Source organism: Brachycentrus maculatus, unplaced genomic scaffold (genome assembly GCF_059751285.1).
Source record: "Brachycentrus maculatus isolate JH-2025_06_01 unplaced genomic scaffold, ASM5975128v1 h1tg000334l, whole genome shotgun sequence".
Lineage (NCBI taxonomy): Eukaryota > Metazoa > Arthropoda > Insecta > Trichoptera > Brachycentridae > Brachycentrus > Brachycentrus maculatus.
Window position 1 is genome coordinate 382,447 of NW_028281083.1, and position 17,425 is coordinate 399,871.

At 33.1% G+C, this 17,425-nt stretch overlaps 3 protein-coding genes across 11 annotated transcripts in view; 1 reads left to right on the top strand and 2 right to left on the bottom strand.

Moving 5' to 3' along the window:
• sdk (sidekick cell adhesion molecule) overlaps positions 1–5,969 on the bottom strand; it is a 110,145-nt gene extending 104,176 nt beyond the window's left edge. For both annotated transcript variants that reach the window (XM_088268846.1, XM_088268845.1), the window contains exon 1: positions 5,356–5,969. In XM_088268846.1, the coding sequence (XP_088124972.1) occupies positions 5,356–5,539 (184 nt within the window). In that variant the 5' untranslated portion in view covers positions 5,540–5,969. The remainder of the gene's footprint in view (positions 1–5,355) is intronic.
• A 1,648-nt stretch (positions 5,970–7,617) lies between these two features.
• LOC148304085 (uncharacterized) lies at positions 7,618–12,475 on the bottom strand. 8 transcript variants are annotated; one of them, XR_015838399.1, is made up of 6 exons: positions 12,156–12,475; positions 11,940–12,014; positions 10,600–10,881; positions 9,593–9,732; positions 8,622–9,015; positions 7,618–7,849 (listed from the first exon to the last, which is right to left on the bottom strand). XR_015838399.1 is itself a non-coding variant. In XM_088268857.1 (6 exons), exons 1-3 carry the CDS (start codon positions 12,249–12,251, stop codon positions 10,861–10,863), a joined length of 168 nt encoding a protein of 55 aa, XP_088124983.1. In that variant the 5' UTR covers positions 12,252–12,475; the 3' UTR covers positions 7,618–7,849; positions 8,622–9,015; positions 9,593–9,732; positions 10,600–10,860. The 8 variants fall into 8 exon arrangements, 4 of the variants coding, with proteins under 4 accessions (XP_088124983.1, XP_088124981.1, XP_088124984.1 ...); XR_015838397.1 differs by having other exon boundaries at positions 10,600–10,960; XR_015838398.1 differs by having other exon boundaries at positions 10,600–10,960; positions 11,964–12,014; positions 12,101–12,188.
• Positions 12,476–13,590: 1,115 nt separating this feature from the next.
• On the top strand, positions 13,591–16,293 carry LOC148304086 (small ribosomal subunit protein uS8A). Its single transcript, XM_088268861.1, has 3 exons — positions 13,591–13,649; positions 13,987–14,287; positions 16,143–16,293. The coding sequence occupies exons 2-3, from the start codon at positions 13,989–13,991 to the stop codon at positions 16,234–16,236; spliced, it is 393 nt and encodes a 130-aa protein (XP_088124987.1). The 5' UTR covers positions 13,591–13,649; positions 13,987–13,988; the 3' UTR covers positions 16,237–16,293.
• The last annotated feature ends 1,132 nt before the right edge of the window (positions 16,294–17,425 follow it).

Below are 17,425 nucleotides of genomic sequence, written 5' to 3' on the forward strand. Positions count from 1 at the left end.
GATTTTTTACTTTAAAACGGGCACTAGTACGTAATATTGCACTTCACTCTACATCTCACATCCCACACTCTCGACACGGAGACGATTGCACCTAAAGTGTAACGTCTTATCAGCCAGTCCTTTCTGGTGCTGCAGCTGAAGTAGATTCATCACTTTTATCTGCACAGCGAATCCAGTCTACGTTAGGATACGTAATCATCCGGCGATATAGCAGAATCAAATAGGTGGCTCTTAGCTCTTGGATACGACCATACAACACACAAATTTTGTAAAGTATTATGTAAATTTTGATATTATAAAAAGAGTTGTTACTGTCAACCTTTCTACATAACCCTTTTAAAAGTTTTTTTTTTCTCAGTAAAATCGTTATCATTTTTATCGGAAATTGGTTAAAATAGAGGCAGTAAATTTCACGAAATAATGATATATAAGTATATATGTAAATTACAATTTCCAATACTTTCACTGCCATCCCATTTTTTAATAATGATAATAAAGACGTTTCGAAGAAATTTAAACAAAATAACGTATGTACACTTTTTGAATAGGTAAGAGGTATGTTTAATATTTGGCAATCGTCAAGAAATCATGAGGAATAAATGATTAATTTAAACTTAATTTTAAATAGGTTTTTTTCATATTTTAATATATGCAAGTAGTAACATAAAAACAATGTATCTAAAGATGCGAAACAAAAACGAATCAAAGTGTTATATTCCGTAAAAGCAATATAAAACGCGAACTTGTAAGAAGTAAAATAAGCAATTTCAGTCGTTTTATTACTACTTTGGTGTTAAACATTCACTAAACCTGGGGATGTCACATTTACAAGGGGACATGGTGACCTGTCGAGAATTCCTTAGGTACTATTTTATTGATTCAACGAAGACAACGTTTGTTATCGTCATGAGAATTCTTAGAAATAAAAATTAAGCGGGTAAAAATAAAACCAATTTTGAGAGAGAAAAAAAATCACGTCATAACATAATTGATAACAGCTAAAATACTAACCCACTTTGTGACTTAATCTGAGTAATATTTAGATTAATTTATTTTATTTATGAAAATTAAAAAAAAAAACAAAATATGAACTTATATATCGTAGCCGTACAGGCTACGATATGTAAGTTCATATTTTTACTTACTAACAAAACGTAAAATGTTCAGGAGGGCCATTTAAGTCACTTTTGCTTGGCAAGAAAATAAACAACAATCCAGTTAGTCATTTTTAACAGGTCAATATATTATACTTCCAAGTTTAAAATCCTTTGGGACTTTTTTCAAAGCAATGTTAAGCTAGTAAGATATCAAATAGTCCATGGTCACGTTTTTGTAAAAAAAATGCACTTGGTCACTTTCTCCTGTATGACTACGATATATTCGTAGATTAAGTTAAAAGTCAACACCACAAAAAAAAATTTAAACAGTAAAAAAAATTGTGTTCATAACTGATATGTTAAAAATGATTTTTTTCGGTAATCTAATATAATTTCGAGTGACCCAAGCTGTTCAGTGCTATGTACCATTTTATTAAAATTAAACACTTGAATATACCACTTTAATGAGTTTTATTTTTATTTACTAGTTTCGAAAACGACAGATGTTTTTATCTTCTGGTACAAATTAAAACTAACGAACAAAAATATATTTAGGTGTATATATAGGTTAATAAATATAGGGAGGGGGGTTAAGTAACAATATTTTTTGTACCATGCTGTACACCGAAACCAAATACAGTACGTAGTACCAAATACGTTCGTGAAATGAAAATAAAAATACAATGATGGTGTAACGAATATGGAGAAGATTAAGCGCATTAAATTTCGGAGTATACACATGTACATATTGTGGAATAACGGTAAAATGACGAAACGGGAATGGAAAAAGTTTCAAAATTCGGTGTAAAAAAAAAGAAACATGTAAAATTTATTTTCATATCAACATACAATGTCTCTCTCGACCATGACTAATCTTACATTCTAATTAAATTTAAACGGCTTATCTCACCGTTTGTATGCTTACTTTATTATATACATACTAACTCCCCGCAGGGGTAGGCAAAGAAAACAGAACGCTATACAAATCTGTCTTTGCACACAATCTTCGCCTCTTCCGTATTCATGCATCTCCTCATACATACCCGTCGATTATTCCGACTCCTGACCTGACAACGCCCAAATATTTTAAATACTTGGTCATGCCAAGTTTTCTTCGGTCTTCTTCAGCTTCTATTAGTAACCAAATTCGCATCATAAATTTGTTTTACTATTATTTGGGAGCATCCACAGTATGTATTGTCGGAACGTGCCTGGTGTGGTGTCATCTTGAATGTAAATTACTTGAAATCTTGAAACCTTACGCTTCGAGATTGGTTCAGGTAAACACGTTGGAAGAAAATACATATTGTTACCCACTTGTGAACCAACTCTTGGATTTTTTTAATGGTAACCACTGCATTATGGAGTTATGAAGTCTAAAGAAAAATAAAAGTATGTTGTACGTATTACAGATGGAATTAAATATTCTATGATAAATCATTATTTTAAAAATCTAGCCATTGCTGCTATGCCCCGTTTCCTACTTCCTATTCCTCCCCTATTTCCTTTCCTATATATAAGAAATATTTCATTGTTTAACCCTTAGTTATTTCACTAACGTTATCTGTATTCTGTCAAATATATTACATATGTAAAAAAATGAACAACTAACTACATACAGCAGAACCTCTATAATTCGAACAACGAAAATTTACCCTTTCGCTCACTCCTTTCAAGAACGTCATAAAGCAAAAAACTTGATTTTTCAGGAGAACGTTTTTAAAGTTTAAAAATATAATAAAATGTATGAAAAATAAATCTCAAGCCACTTATTGAACTTTTTACTGTGCAACAGATCTTTTTAGGTAAAACCTCAAGGTTTTTTCTCCATTTGAAAAATATTTAGTATATTTAACAAAATAATTAAACAATACCTTTTCTTCAAAATGCAAAAACAACACTTTCTGCCCTGTGGCGGGTAAATATTAAGTTGAAAATATGCCTCTTTTGCTGGGATATAGTACATTTTATGGGCATTCCGAAAACATGCACAATTGGAAATTGACGATTTTTGATTTATGACGTTCTTGAAAGGAGTGAGCGCTTTGTTTGGACTAGTGGAGCTTTCGGATTACAGTACAGAGTATCTGTAGGATATTTTTTTATCAAATAAAACAAATGCGTATTGTGTAATTTTAAATGTATTTATTAAACTTTTTTAAAGAAATCAAACATTTCGGTTGGTCGAGATTTATTGAATAACAAGTTAAAAGCTTTGTCCCGCAATTAACGTAAAAGCATATTCTCTGGTACAAGAATATCCACTTGGTCAGCTCATTCTAGGCATGTATGGTAGGTAGACCCGCGCTCGAATGGGGACTTGCTACTGCTTTAGCGTCAAATATTTCTGCATCTGGCCGAATGTTGGTGGTAGCACGGATTTCCGTTTTTACGAAGCGAGGGAGGGATGAGTGGGCGTTCGGATTACTGAGGTGTTCGGATTAGAGGGGGTTCGGATTATAGAGCTCATGATGTACACAGTTTAAACTTTAATTTCATTTGACCAGTGACTGGGTTTCATCGATACCCGACGCGTCAGTCTGGTCTAGTCTAATTAATGGTGTCTGTAACAACGAAGAAATGTCATTTTTAATGTAGAGTTCAGCAGATAGCTTTAAAGACATACTAAGACGATTTTTTAATGATTTTCATTAACTGAAATTCGGTCTTTGCGACTTGAAGTGATCCCTTTTCTGGCAGTTTTAGGCAATTTTCATAAGAACCAGATTTTTAAAAATGTTAAAATATTTTATTATTCAACACTTCTGAATTCAATAAAATTATTTAAGACCAGTCAGTTTCACTAAAATCTGATTTTTTTGGCATTTTAATATGAAATAATGAAGGTTCCAATGAAAAGTACAAAAAAATGCGCTTTTTCACTGATTAAAATAACTGGAGTGCAATGTTTCACATATAAAACTGACTCTTGAAATTAGTGAAAAGATTCATTTTAAATAAACAACGCCCCTAACTGTCGTAGCTCGGGATAGCAGGTACTTAATAAGTTGTAGGTAAAATCCATAAAAATACGATACAATCCGAAAAAATTGCAAGAATTCATATTTAAAGACATAAACCAATTCTGTAGGGGGTGCCTAGTACATTTGGCACACTGTACATATGTATACTCGGTGAAGACCAAATGACGCCTATAGAATACCTGCATTGCTCCTGTTCTCTATTGCGGCTGTGAAACATGGCACCTTACAAGGACCCAGAGCAGCCGTGTACTTAGCTTTGAGAACAGGTGTCTGCGAAGAATTTTAGGCGTGCGGTGGTTTGACTTTGTGAGGAATAGAAAGAGAGATAAGGCGTAGAACGCAGCAAATCTTGGTCACAACTGTCGTCATGAAAAGGCGATGCAGTTGGCTTGGCCATGTACTCCGGATGGCTCCCGAGAGCCGCCATCAAGCTTGCCTCTTTTACAAGGCATCAGGTTCGCGTCGCCCAGGACGACCACTGCTGACAATTTATCGGCAATTCTCGTCTGACTTCGGGACGCGGACCTGACTTGGGATGATGCACGGGAGCTGGCAGCCAACAGAAAAGCCTGGAGACAGTTTGTGGACTCCATATGCTCCACATAGGGAGCGGATATGGTTGAAATATTTTTTTAATTAAATTACCAGATAGAAGTGCTAAGAAGTAAGATATAAGTACATTTTTATTCCTTCCCTCTTTCTATGATGGGACATTCTGGAGATTTTTTGAAGAATAAATTTTGATAGGGGGGGGGGCAGACTAAAAAAGTTTGGGAACCTGTGTGTTAAATCATTTTCGCAGATGACTTTTATCATAGTTTAGAGTTTAGACTGCCGAATAAGAAATCTGATAAATATTTTTAAATGACACGTACAAATATTGCTAATAATAATAAAGTTTAATTTTATTTCAAAGAATCATCTAATGCTTAAAATGATTTTATCACCGAGGAAAACAATAGTTTCACAGTTGATTAAAACTTTGATTCCATTTTTATCTATAAATGCTAATATTCGACTTAGGTAGGTACATATAAGTAAAAGAATTAATGGAGTTAGTAGGTATTTATATAAACCCAAGAATAATTCTCCGGATATCTTCAAGATTAGTTTTAAAGTGCCTATCTTTAAATTTCATCTTATGAGAAAACCCCTTCAATCTCCTAATTATATTATAAATAAAATAATGGATCGTCTAGAAGTTCAGAACTAGAATGTAAGGATATACCCAGGAATGTAAGGATATATTATACTTCATTTAAAAAATATCATACCTGTGCTACAAAAACCAGGTGAAGCCATAACCGCCAAGGTAACTGCGAATCCAAGCAAAGCGAAATGAAAACTTCCATTTCGTCCGCATTTAGATAAATGATGCACTCTTTCTGTTTCCTCCATTATTGGTTTAATTGAACACGTTGGATAATTTGAATAAACTTTTCGATAGTAAACAACCATCGCAGGCAAAAAACTGTTGAAAACTTTGGCACTTGTCTCAGAAGTTTTTTTAACACTTTGTTTTTATATTTGTTTAAAATAAGCTGGTAAATTAATACCCTTAAGGTACTTCATCATGTACAAATGACATCCAGCAACGGTCGGTTGCTAGGCATCGCAACCGCCACAACACACCTGTAGACACCTCACTCATAAGTTCAATCAACTTAATAATATAACGATATTTAACTACAAACACATTTAAACACTACGTGAACCATGTGAATATAATTTAAAACTTTTCAAAAGTTTTACAAAAGTTTACAAAGTTTTCGCGAGATCTAAACGGCACGGACAGAAGGTCATAACTCGGACCCAACTGCGGCAAAACTGCTGTCAGAAAAAGTAACATGAAACAAACATTCATACCAATGCTATACCTATACATAATAGGTACTCGGTATTACGAAAGAATGCCGAACGGTTCTTGAAATGCAGTTCATTGCGCATGCTCCGTTGGAAACCTCAACGTGCAAACGGTATACTCCTGACATCTTTTGGTCGATTTTGACACATTTTAGTAGACATCGCTTTTATCGACATAACGTGAAGCGTAAAAATAAATACATAACAAGTACATATACTTTATTAAAAAAATCACTTTATTTTTTTCTTTCGCCGTTTCTTTTCATTACTTTTATTTTCATTTGTTTTTTATTTTAATTTCATTTTATAAAAAAAAAATAATATGCTGAATAAGTATTGCACCCACCACTAAGTCAAGCTGGAATAAAGATTTATTATTATTATTATTGTTATTACATACATATTTAAATTGATAATTAATTAATAATTAATAAATTAATTATAATGAAACACTGTAAATTGTATTAAATTTATTGTAATTATTTTAAAAAAAAAATACTAAACACAACATGCATTTCTGTAGAACATTTGTCTGTTAAGGCCCAGTACTCGTTAAGTCGCAACTTAATTATCTCTAAATCCAGGTACCATTTTACGTAATAATTTTTTCTCTTATAACACCGGTTTTTTCAATGAAAAAATAAGTTTTTCTTCAAAATAATTATATGGTTTCGAAAAGAATAAAGTTTTTGAAAGGTAAGGAGTTTAAAAAAATGTAGATACATATCGCTCACTCCTTTCAAGAACGTCATAAATCAAAAATCATCAATTTTCAGTTGTGCATGTTTTCGGAATGCACAGAAAATGTACTATATCCCACCAAAAGAGGCATATTTTTTACTTAGTATTCACCCGCTACATGGCAGAAAATGTTGTTTTTGCATTTTGAATAAAAAGGTATTGTTTAATTATTTTTTTAAATGTACTAAATATTTTTCAAATGGAGAAAAAACCTTCAGGTTTTACCTAAAAAGATGTGTTGCACAGTAAAAAGTTCAATAAGGGGCTTGATATTTATTTTTAATACATTGTGTTATATTTTTAAACTTTAAAAATGTTCTCCTGAAAAATCAAGTTTTTTGATTTTTGACGTTCTTGAAAGGAGTGAGCGATATATTATAAAAATAAAAAATAAATCGTGAGTGAGGAGACATGCGACCTGTCTGGTGGTTGAATTCTACATTTGCGAAAATCCCCTCAAGTAGATAAAAGATTACCTTTAATAAAGGTTGACATTTCTCTGGACAGTTATTTTATTTAATATCGTTAATTAATCACAAACTACCTTATATCGCAAATAAAAATAAAATCACAATCAAACGAAGAAAAAAATTGAATTAGGATTTTCTATCTTCACCCATTGGCATTTTAATAAAATCTGCACCATTTAGTAAATACTTATAAGTTACTTGTAAAAAGACTTCAATATTACTATGAGTCTATTTTTAAAAAAAAAATTGAGTCTTTGAATTATGAGCATGAAAGCGGCATCTCATCCATTCTTTAAGTCCTATTTTGTTTGTTGACAAGATTCTTCCATACTCGTCAAAAGGTTAAATCTGTTTCGAAAGAAAAAATTGCCTTGATACTAGATACTAGATGGATAGCCTTCGGAAGATAGAATCGGAGTCATAGCAAATTGGTGAGCAGAAGTAAAAATAAAAGAAGGGAAAACAGTTTTTAAAAACATTTATTTTCCAGATGTTTTAGTTTTCCTGGTAGTTTAGTGTTCTTTATCTTTTCCTGAATCTTGTTTCTTCTTTGACCTGTTTTTGATATGAGCTATAACTTGTTCAGGTGGCCTGTCAAACATGTTTATTTTGTGGACTTGAAGTCGGTGTAACTTCATGGTAACACGGTGTCGGAACTGTTGTTGGCAGTCGGGACAAGGAAATGGCATCTCATCTGTAATTATTTGTTAAAAACAACATTTAGGGCGTTTGTCCACTACACGGGATTTCACCATCCGGCAGTCCGTCTTTGAAAAATGAAAACGACTAACGACAGGTTAGCATGATCCAATTTACGTGCAACATATTCACGCACCGATCAAGAGCTCCGATCCGAAGAAAGATAGACAAAAGAACAAGCCAACCCAAGCCAATCGTCATTTTAAAATGCTAACTGACTTGCCAGACGGTAAAATTACACCGAATTACACGGAATTCCGGGTAGTGGACAAGTGCCCTTAGGTTATTCAATTAAGGATCATTTTTAATTTTCGTCTAGTTTGGATAATCCCAAAAAAAATAGTTTGAGTTCAATAATATCAACACATCCAACTCTCAAAATCATCTCAAAATTATTTTGAAAACCAATTCAATGAATTCCATTCTCATCATTTTGAGTGTGTCCAAATACTTGTTCACAAAATCTGGATTATCTCCAATTACAGGAGTTATTTTCATATTATTTTTTGACATCTCATTTAAGATGAAGGAGAATATGGAAGTCTGGGCATTTACGGGGCTAACGACCGTTATAGGCTGGTTTAAGTGATCACTTTACACCCGTGTAACATTCACCAATTCTACCCATTTTTGACAACCACACTACTTTATTTCTGTGTGTAAAAATGTGTGTTTCTATACTAAGCACTGAAACTTATTGGGACGTATTCCCTGCCTCAAGCAAGATTTTACTATACCTTATATGTATTAAACAAAAGAGAACTAACCTGTATGTATTCGCATATGATTCCTCAAGTTTTCTTTACGAGTAAGCATCTTATTGCATATTGTACACTGTATATTAGAAGCTCGACAGTGCACTTGTCTCTCATGCTTGCTGCGATAGCCACTCTCTTTAAATGTTTTATCACAAAAGCGGCACTGATAATCGGGACCAGCATTTACATGAATACGCGCCCGATGCTTATATAGACTTCTCTCACAGGTAAATGTTTGTCCACAAGCTTTACATAATTGAGAGGGATCAGTATGCATTTTAGTATGTATTTTTAAGAGATTCTGTACTATCAACTTTCCACAATAATCACACAAGTAATGGAAACGGTTATGTTTCATGAGACGTCTGTGATTGCTCAGCGAAGACCGAGAATCAAATTGTTCCTGGAAATAAAATATAATTTGGAGTTAAATATCATTCCGCCAAGACCAAAGTTATGAATCTGTGTAGAAAAACCTGTTAAATAAAGCCGAAAATGTGAGATATTTCATTTTCTCAATTAGTCATCTCAAATTAAAGATTTTATAGATATTTAAAACTTCAATATAAATAAATACAATACAATATAAAGCTGGTATAATAACAATTGATTTATGATAGTTCTAACCTTTAAATCTCAGAATGTGTGTATGTGTGCATACATGCATACTCATGTGTGTGTGTGTGTGCATGTGTGTGTGCATGTGTGCATATGTGTGTGAAGTGTGGGGTAAAGACGAAGTCTGCGTATTGTTAGAACTTATGTATGGAAAACTTGGTATGATTAAGTACATCAAATAGTTGAAGTGGACAGGTCAGGAGTCAATATTGTACAATGAAATGCATGAATGTGAAAGAGGTTAAGAATGTTTGCGAAGACACAGTGGTGTGAAGTTCTATCTTTTTTGTCTACCAGTGCGGAGAGGCGGAGTAGTGGTTGGTTAGTTAGTTAGCTAGTAATATTAAGGAAAAAGACCTTACATAGCATCCACGAAACCAACAAACATAACTAGTCTCCGCCTCCATTTCAGGGTAGTGAGATTCAGAATGAATTTCCAATTCTTCAATGCTTAAACAAATCATGGGGCATTCTTCACACTCAAACTCCTCAACTATTTCATCTGGAAAATATTAATAAAATAATGCCAGAATATGAAAATTTTTGAGAAGACAGTGGTGGTTTACAGTAGCTAAAGAATGATAACACTTCAAATATGCATATCAAGAATAATATTATGATTTTATCACAAAAAGATATTCCGGTCTATACAAAAAATCATTAACATACACAATTTTCACATATACTAACGCATTATTGACGTTTGATAAAAAGTTTGAAAATTACAGTGGATTACGCGGAAATTACTTGGTATTACCGGGTAAATATAAAATTACCCGAAAATCTGAAATCTGGGGGCGCGTATACCGTAATACTCTAGTGTAAAATACTGATATGTACTGTATTACAATTTTCTCGGCTAATCCGAACAGGCTATAGCTCCAATTAGTTCAGATTTCCGGGGTCCCACAGTACAAATGTGGAGTGACATTTACAAAAGGACTTCTTAAATATTCATTAATGATTAGGCTGTCTCTTTGTGGTAATATGTATCAAACTATTTTTAATTTAATTTAAGTTTCACTTTAGCATTATTTATTAAACATGTATACATGCATTCCGCATCATTTTTGAGCTGGTGCCCTACACACCATTTTAAATAAGGACCAGAATAGAAAAAGAAATCAGTTGATGTAAAAAATTCAATTATGTTCACAATATGTATATGTTATTGTAACAAAAGAAATCAATAGTTCAAAACAAAATGTGTGCTTAAAATAGTAATTGAATAAAGCACATTTTGTGCCGCGTAGCATGGATGCCATGATAGAGTTGAAATTGGATTGAGTTACTTAGATGTTCTGGATAGGGCTTGCACTTTGACTTTCAAGGTCTGTTCAGTAGACATTAATAAAATATATTCCAATACCTTTATTTTTATATAGGTTGTAAGCGGCGAATAAATACTCCTTTGGAATCAAACTTGTAGCATTTTCTTCTTTTTTTGATTCAATGAATCCGCTCAAGTCTCCTGTACTCAATCGCTTCAATATTTCATCACTCTTAAGGCACTTCAGCTTGAACTCCAGTGATGTCTGAAGATTTGTAGAACAAGGTAGACAGAGTGTTCTCAACTCGTCAGTTTCCAGTACTTGTATGGAAGCAAATTCCTCGATTGATTCGGCAAAGTTTACCTCTCCCCAAATAGGGACTGAAGAGGAATAAATCATATTGAGGCATAATCTGCAATACTCTATACTAGGTTCCGGATAGAGGTCATCCAGACATACCTTAAAATTAATTACATTTTTATGCATAATTCATACAAAAAGTAAACATTGTTTTGTCTGGGCGAGTCCAGTGTTCTCTGAAATGTAAAATTTCTTGCAGTTACTTCTTATCGACAGGACATATGTATAAATATCTACCATTTGTTTAGTAAAGATGAATGTATATGTGTGACTTGATCACTTAATATTTCTTGTGTGCGGTAAGAGTTGTCAACCGACAGCTCCAGATTCATCTGTGCATTATTCAAATGTAATTGTAAAAAATCATTTCTATAGAATCCTACTTAAAACGCTAACCATATTTTATATGTAATTATAACTTAAATTCATTTTGTCAGAAAAATTATATAAAATCATGGTTTTCTACGCATGCATTGTTGTGTTTAAAACATCGTCTAAACTTGGAATTTTGTCTTACCTCCCACCAGTCTGATGATGTCTACTGGTGACCCGGTCACTGGTCAAATAAAATAAAAATGGAAAAAAAAACTTTAAAGTTGTTGTATTGATGCCTCGCATAACATACAAGTTCGTTAAAATACATGTTTAAAAAAATAGTAACAAAATTAGTTCTGTAACATATAATATGGCACAGTAACATAAAAAAGATATTCACATTTTTTTTTGTAAAGTATTTTTGGATTTTTTTCTGTGAGTTTCCCTCCCCGTAACCCCTTATTCGCATTCAATGATGCATAGGGCACTGAATCGTATGTAAGCAGTGTTATCTTGATTTAATACACAATGGGAAGGTGATTACCCCTGCGCTCCATGTGTCCAATACAGTAAAATAAAATATTTATCTCGCGCAGTAGACAAAAGCGAACTTGAGTTTACTTACAAAAAAATATGTGACGAGGCATCACTGTAAAATGAAGTTTCACCAAGAAATGTCAGTACAAAACATCAAACTATTGAATATGTCTATATGCAAGATTAATAATACTATAAAATAAATGCAAATAACTATCCTGTTTACCTATGCAAGATAAATTGCACTTACTTCAGGCTTGACCTCAATATCAGCTACCCAGATTTTCTCTTGGTGTTCGTCCTGGAAAATGGTAAAAGTATAACACTTTTTTTTTAATATTACTAATATTAATTACATATTTACTTAACAAAAAGCAGTGCACCTACCGATGCAAGATCTAGTTAAAAATAGTTTAAAAACACTGAACAATGTTTTACTTACTAAAACAGTAGTTATTTTTGGGGTTTTTTGGTTTTGGAAATGAGAGTCTGCTTTCTTTTTTCTTTTACTAGCAATAGGGTAATGTTTTCTAGGCATATTGAATAAAAACCTTGAATCACTGAGATAAAGTTACCATGCATATAATCAAAGACTGACTAATTTGTTTACATATACTAATAATTTATAGTATAATAACAGTTTAAAATAACGATACATGCTGCCCCAAAGATTATATTTCTGCCCAAAGACTAACTAATTTGTATACTAATTTGTATATTTCTGCCAAAGACTAGGTATAACTAATTTGTATACCACAGACTAATTGTAGCCCAAATAAAACAAACACGCAGCGCCCACCGACTAAAAAGTTATCGAGTCCACAGGCCAAAATTTATTTCATTATTTTATAAAAAAACTCTACATTTTATTTTCTTTGTTTTGGGTTTCTGTTCTTATGAGATTCTGATTCAAGACGTCAAATAACATTTTTACTACCATTTTTAGCTTTTGAAGTTTGCTTTTGATTTACGTCGATAAGTAGGTTTTAGATTTATTTTGGATTTTAATTGATTTTATGAGCAACAGATGGTAGCACTTTGATCAACCCGATAGAAAATTGCATATTATTTGTGAAAGGCGCAGTAGTGAGTGTTTACTTGACCGCCCCTGTGTATTTCTACGTTAGATAGCGTAAATAAAATGTTGATTCATTTTGTTTTATTTGCGACGAATTTATTGAAGTAATAAACAAAAATTGCTTTGGCAACAAATGTCAAGCTTTGCGAAGCTTATGAAGCCTACTTTTCACAGAAAACACGTTTGGGAGAGTCGTTTATGGGAATCTTCGTAACAGAGCAAAAATTATGGACTGTTAATAAAAAATATTTCAAAAGCTCTTAAGCATAGTTGACTTAAACTATGCTTAAAAGCTTTTGAAATATTTTCTTTGAGAAATTGAGTTGAGAAAAATTTCTCAATAAATATTGAGAAAAATAATATTGTTTTCAATAACTTTTTATGACTTCTAAATGTATGTTTTTTGTTTGATACCCAAGATTAGAACTAACCTTTTTATATATCAGTTGTTAAATCTGTAAGTAAATTTATATCAAATCAACGGTTTCTACTTCCTTCTGATTTTTTTTTCTACAATACAAAAATAGGTCGAAATAATCGGCGGATATATAAGGAGAGGCATAAATGTGGAAGAGGTGAAAAATGTTTGCAATGACAGGGTGGTATGGCGTTCTATTCTTTTTGCCTACCCCTTCGGGAAGCGGCGTGATGGTTAGTAGTTGTTAGTAATAGTACCTAGTAATTCAAAGGATAGGTAGGTAATTCAAGGAAAATAGGAATATTTAATGTAGCCGTCCGTCTTGTGTCAAAAGTTTGTTTCCGTTTTTTTTTCGTAATACCAACATGAGAAATTTACTTCCTTTTTCGTCCGTAACTTCGGGCTGTATGTCGCGCCGGTAAACAGATATTAAATCTCAGGTAATCGATGGCGGTATTTAATATATTTCGCCCTTTTATTGCATCTTACACGTTTCAAAGGCTCCATCTACTCGATGTAGGGCGTATTTAATCAAATCCATGTCTTGAAAGTTGTTAAAAACGCACTCGAATGTGGGCCCTCAATGTGGATATAAATACGTGTTTGACGTCTCTTCCAAGTGTTTTTATTTCATTTTAGTGTTCATATAAATAAACTAACTGGTATCAATTTTGGTCAATTATCTAAATTTACTGCGATTTTATCTTAGTGTTGTGGTGTTTTGTGAGAAAAGTGTATTTGTTGTCAAAGATTAATGAGGTTATGTTCGTTTTTCAGCCATGGTGCGAATGAACGTATTGAGTGATGCTCTCAAATCCATCAATAATGCTGAGAAAAGGGGCAAGAGGCAGGTGCTTCTGAGGCCGTGCTCCAAGGTTATTGTCAGATTTTTGACAGTAATGATGAAGCACGGTTACATCGGAGAGTTCGAAATTGTTGATGACCACAGAGCTGGAAAAATTGTGGTCAATCTCACTGGCCGACTGAACAAATGCGGAGTTATTTCACCTCGCTTCGATGTGGCCATCCGGGATATTGAAAGGTGGACCAACAACTTATTGCCGTCTCGTCAGTTCGGGTAATTATTTAGATTGTTTTACTATTTTGTCATAGTCCATACGTTTTTGATAACTAGTTAATTATCTATTTTGAATGAAAGTATTGTTTACATTTTGTGATTTGTTATTGAACTGGTATTTGACACTACAAATCGAGGTTTCACAATAGCTGTACACTACATCTGATATTTGGTAGTTAAAGACATTTAAAAATAAAAGATTTTTAATTTAGGATTACAAATGTATTTTTATTATACTCCAAATATTAATTTATTATTCAATCTAATGCATATAGCAAAATAAGATGCTTGCTAAGGTAATAAAATACAGTTAATTAGATTGTTCATTGTAAAGATTAAATATATATTTTTTTTGTGTATATAAGTTATGGGAAACTATTTATAAAGTAGTGATCATTTAAAAATTTGTCTAAACTGGAGTTATTTTCCATTGTCCATCCCAATCGAGAATTTACCATGCTATAATTTCGTGTTTGGGGTAGGTGTATTATAAATCATGAAAAGCACATGTTAAAAAGAAAAGTTAATTGTTTAACTAATATCTTTTGATGATAGCAGTATCGCTGTTAACCTGTTAACCGGGCGGGACGCATAAATACGTCAAACGTAAACAATATCGGGTACGGGTAGGACATATGAATACATCCTTGAAATATATGTTGCGCCTTGGAACGGGCGGGACGTATATTTTTCGAACAACAAAGGTATTAGTCATCCATACATGTCTCGAGATGAATTTAAGACACGGAGTGAATCAGTATCATTTCATTTCTGACACGTCCTGGTGAAAGAGTTCGCGCCCGTTACAAGTTGCGTAATTGGACAGTGGACCGCCCGGTTAACAGGTCAAGGAAACATATATTCTTTAATTTGCGATGACATGTATTGATATTTATAAATTGTAACTTTAATATAATGTTTTACTTGATATTTGTGAACAACACAACTAGGGTCCAATGTTAGGTGTCGTCAATTGTGTAACTGTTGCCCTCTTCAGTGCTGCAGTTGGTCTTTGCAAATAATAAAAGCAACTATTATTTGCTTAGATTGCAATTTAATTTAGTAACGTTTTGAAGACCTATTTTTTGGTGCTGCAAATTTTTCTCCTTTCTGCTGCTTTTATGGTCCATGGCAGCATACAGAAAAATGGAGTGGGCCAAGCTCCTGACAAGCTTCATCTTGGTGTTGTTACTCACACCCTGGTCTTTCCAGATTTTGTCTAGCTTAGACATGGCACTTTTGGTGATGGCGATATGACATTTTCATTTAGTGCAATATTATTCCTATATTTATTTTAACAGTGTAAACAACCAGCAATTTATTTAGCAGCGGTAGTTTTTCTAGTAGCAGTAACATTTGTTGCCCAATTGTAAATAATCAAATGAAGGGCTCAGCACTATAATATTTCACTCTTGGATTGCACTCCACATAATTTGCATTTTATATCATAACTCCATGTATTTTTGATTCAGTAACTTATGCATCTCTGTCAAGACAAGGCTATTATGAGCGAAAAATCTTAACAGCATTTTTTTATGTGTATTTTATGCAGCATATTTTTTTTGGTCCCTCTAGGTGTTCTTTCAATTGTGGCAATGACATATTAGTATAGTTGAGGAATCCTAATAAGTACATAAGGAAAATATCAAAAGCACTCTGTTTTGTCTGACTTCTGAATTTTTTATCAATATTTTGTTCGACATGGCACATGACATTTGAAAAAATAAATATTTCTTTCCGGACGAGTATGCTCTTAAATGATCATTTTTTTACAACCTTGACGTCATTGTCAATTTTATAGTATCCTTAATTTAAAAATATATATATATTATCATGTGTTTTCATTTCTTTTCAGTTACATTGTTCTTACAACCAGTGGAGGAATAATGGACCACGAAGAAGCCAGAAGAAAACATCTGGGAGGAAAGATATTAGGATTCTTCTTTTAAGTACTAAAAAAATGGATGACAAGGCGCATTAATAATAAATTGCTCCTTACACCAAAATTCCCTTCTTTTATTTTATTATATCCCATATATATTTACCATAATATCTGCACTATAAAAAATATTTAAAAAAAAAAGATAATCGTGAATGAAAGGTCATTTACATATTATGTGAAAGCCATTTTAACTTACAAGATAGGTTTCACACATCAATAACTTTTTAACAAAAAAGATTTTTTTAAAGAAGCATGATGACACATTGTTGTCAGGATATGTATACGTATGTTTTTTCTTAATACATTTAATATATCGCATTTTTGAAGAATCGTTTATATGAAGCAATGCCTGAAGGGTTTGAAGAAGAAGATATCTAAGCTACAAAAAGTTTGTTATCATTGTTCAATATCAGTCCCCATTGGCAGTTGGTGTAGATTCTTGCTGATGTAAAGAAGAAATAAGGGATGATGAACCACCGAACAGTAACTTTTTAGGAGTGTTTAAGGCACCTGATAAATCTTCCGTGGGTTTTCGTCACTCCAAATCTGGTAATTTTGCTTATTTACGAAGAACCATTACGCACGACGCGGATAGGACTGTTTTTGGTTTTCTCGCACACTGTCCCGAACGCAAACAATGTTTTCCAAAGATCTTGTGTTTTTTTGACTTACAAGCACTGCTTCATTGGACATCGACCCTGTTGTCTCAAATTTATGGATTAATTACGAATTATTGACGCGAAGAACAAGAATCTATAAGGAGAGAATGACTAAGAAAATATATGTGGCTTATATGAACGGAAGAACAGAACGAGGATGGTGGATAAAGACTTTGCACAATCAGAACCTAAAATCTGGTGACGTCAAAAGTCTGCATAATTGGAGGGCATGTATGACTAGATATATGGATGTGAAGGAGGCGAGGAGTGTATGTCAGGACAGAAGAGTGTGGCGTTCCATCCTCTCTGCTTACCCCTCCGGCGAAACAGTGTGATGGTAGTAGTAGTAGTAGTAAGACCATAAATTAGACGGAGCGTACGTAACGTTGGGTGAACAGAACCGCAAACACGCTGATTTTGATAATAAATTTTACAAGATATTGATCTTGGTTCTATTTTCTGTATTGTTACTGTTAAGTTACCTCTTCTTTTTATTTTGTTCCGTTGGTAAACACGAATTATTGACAGTTCGTTAGT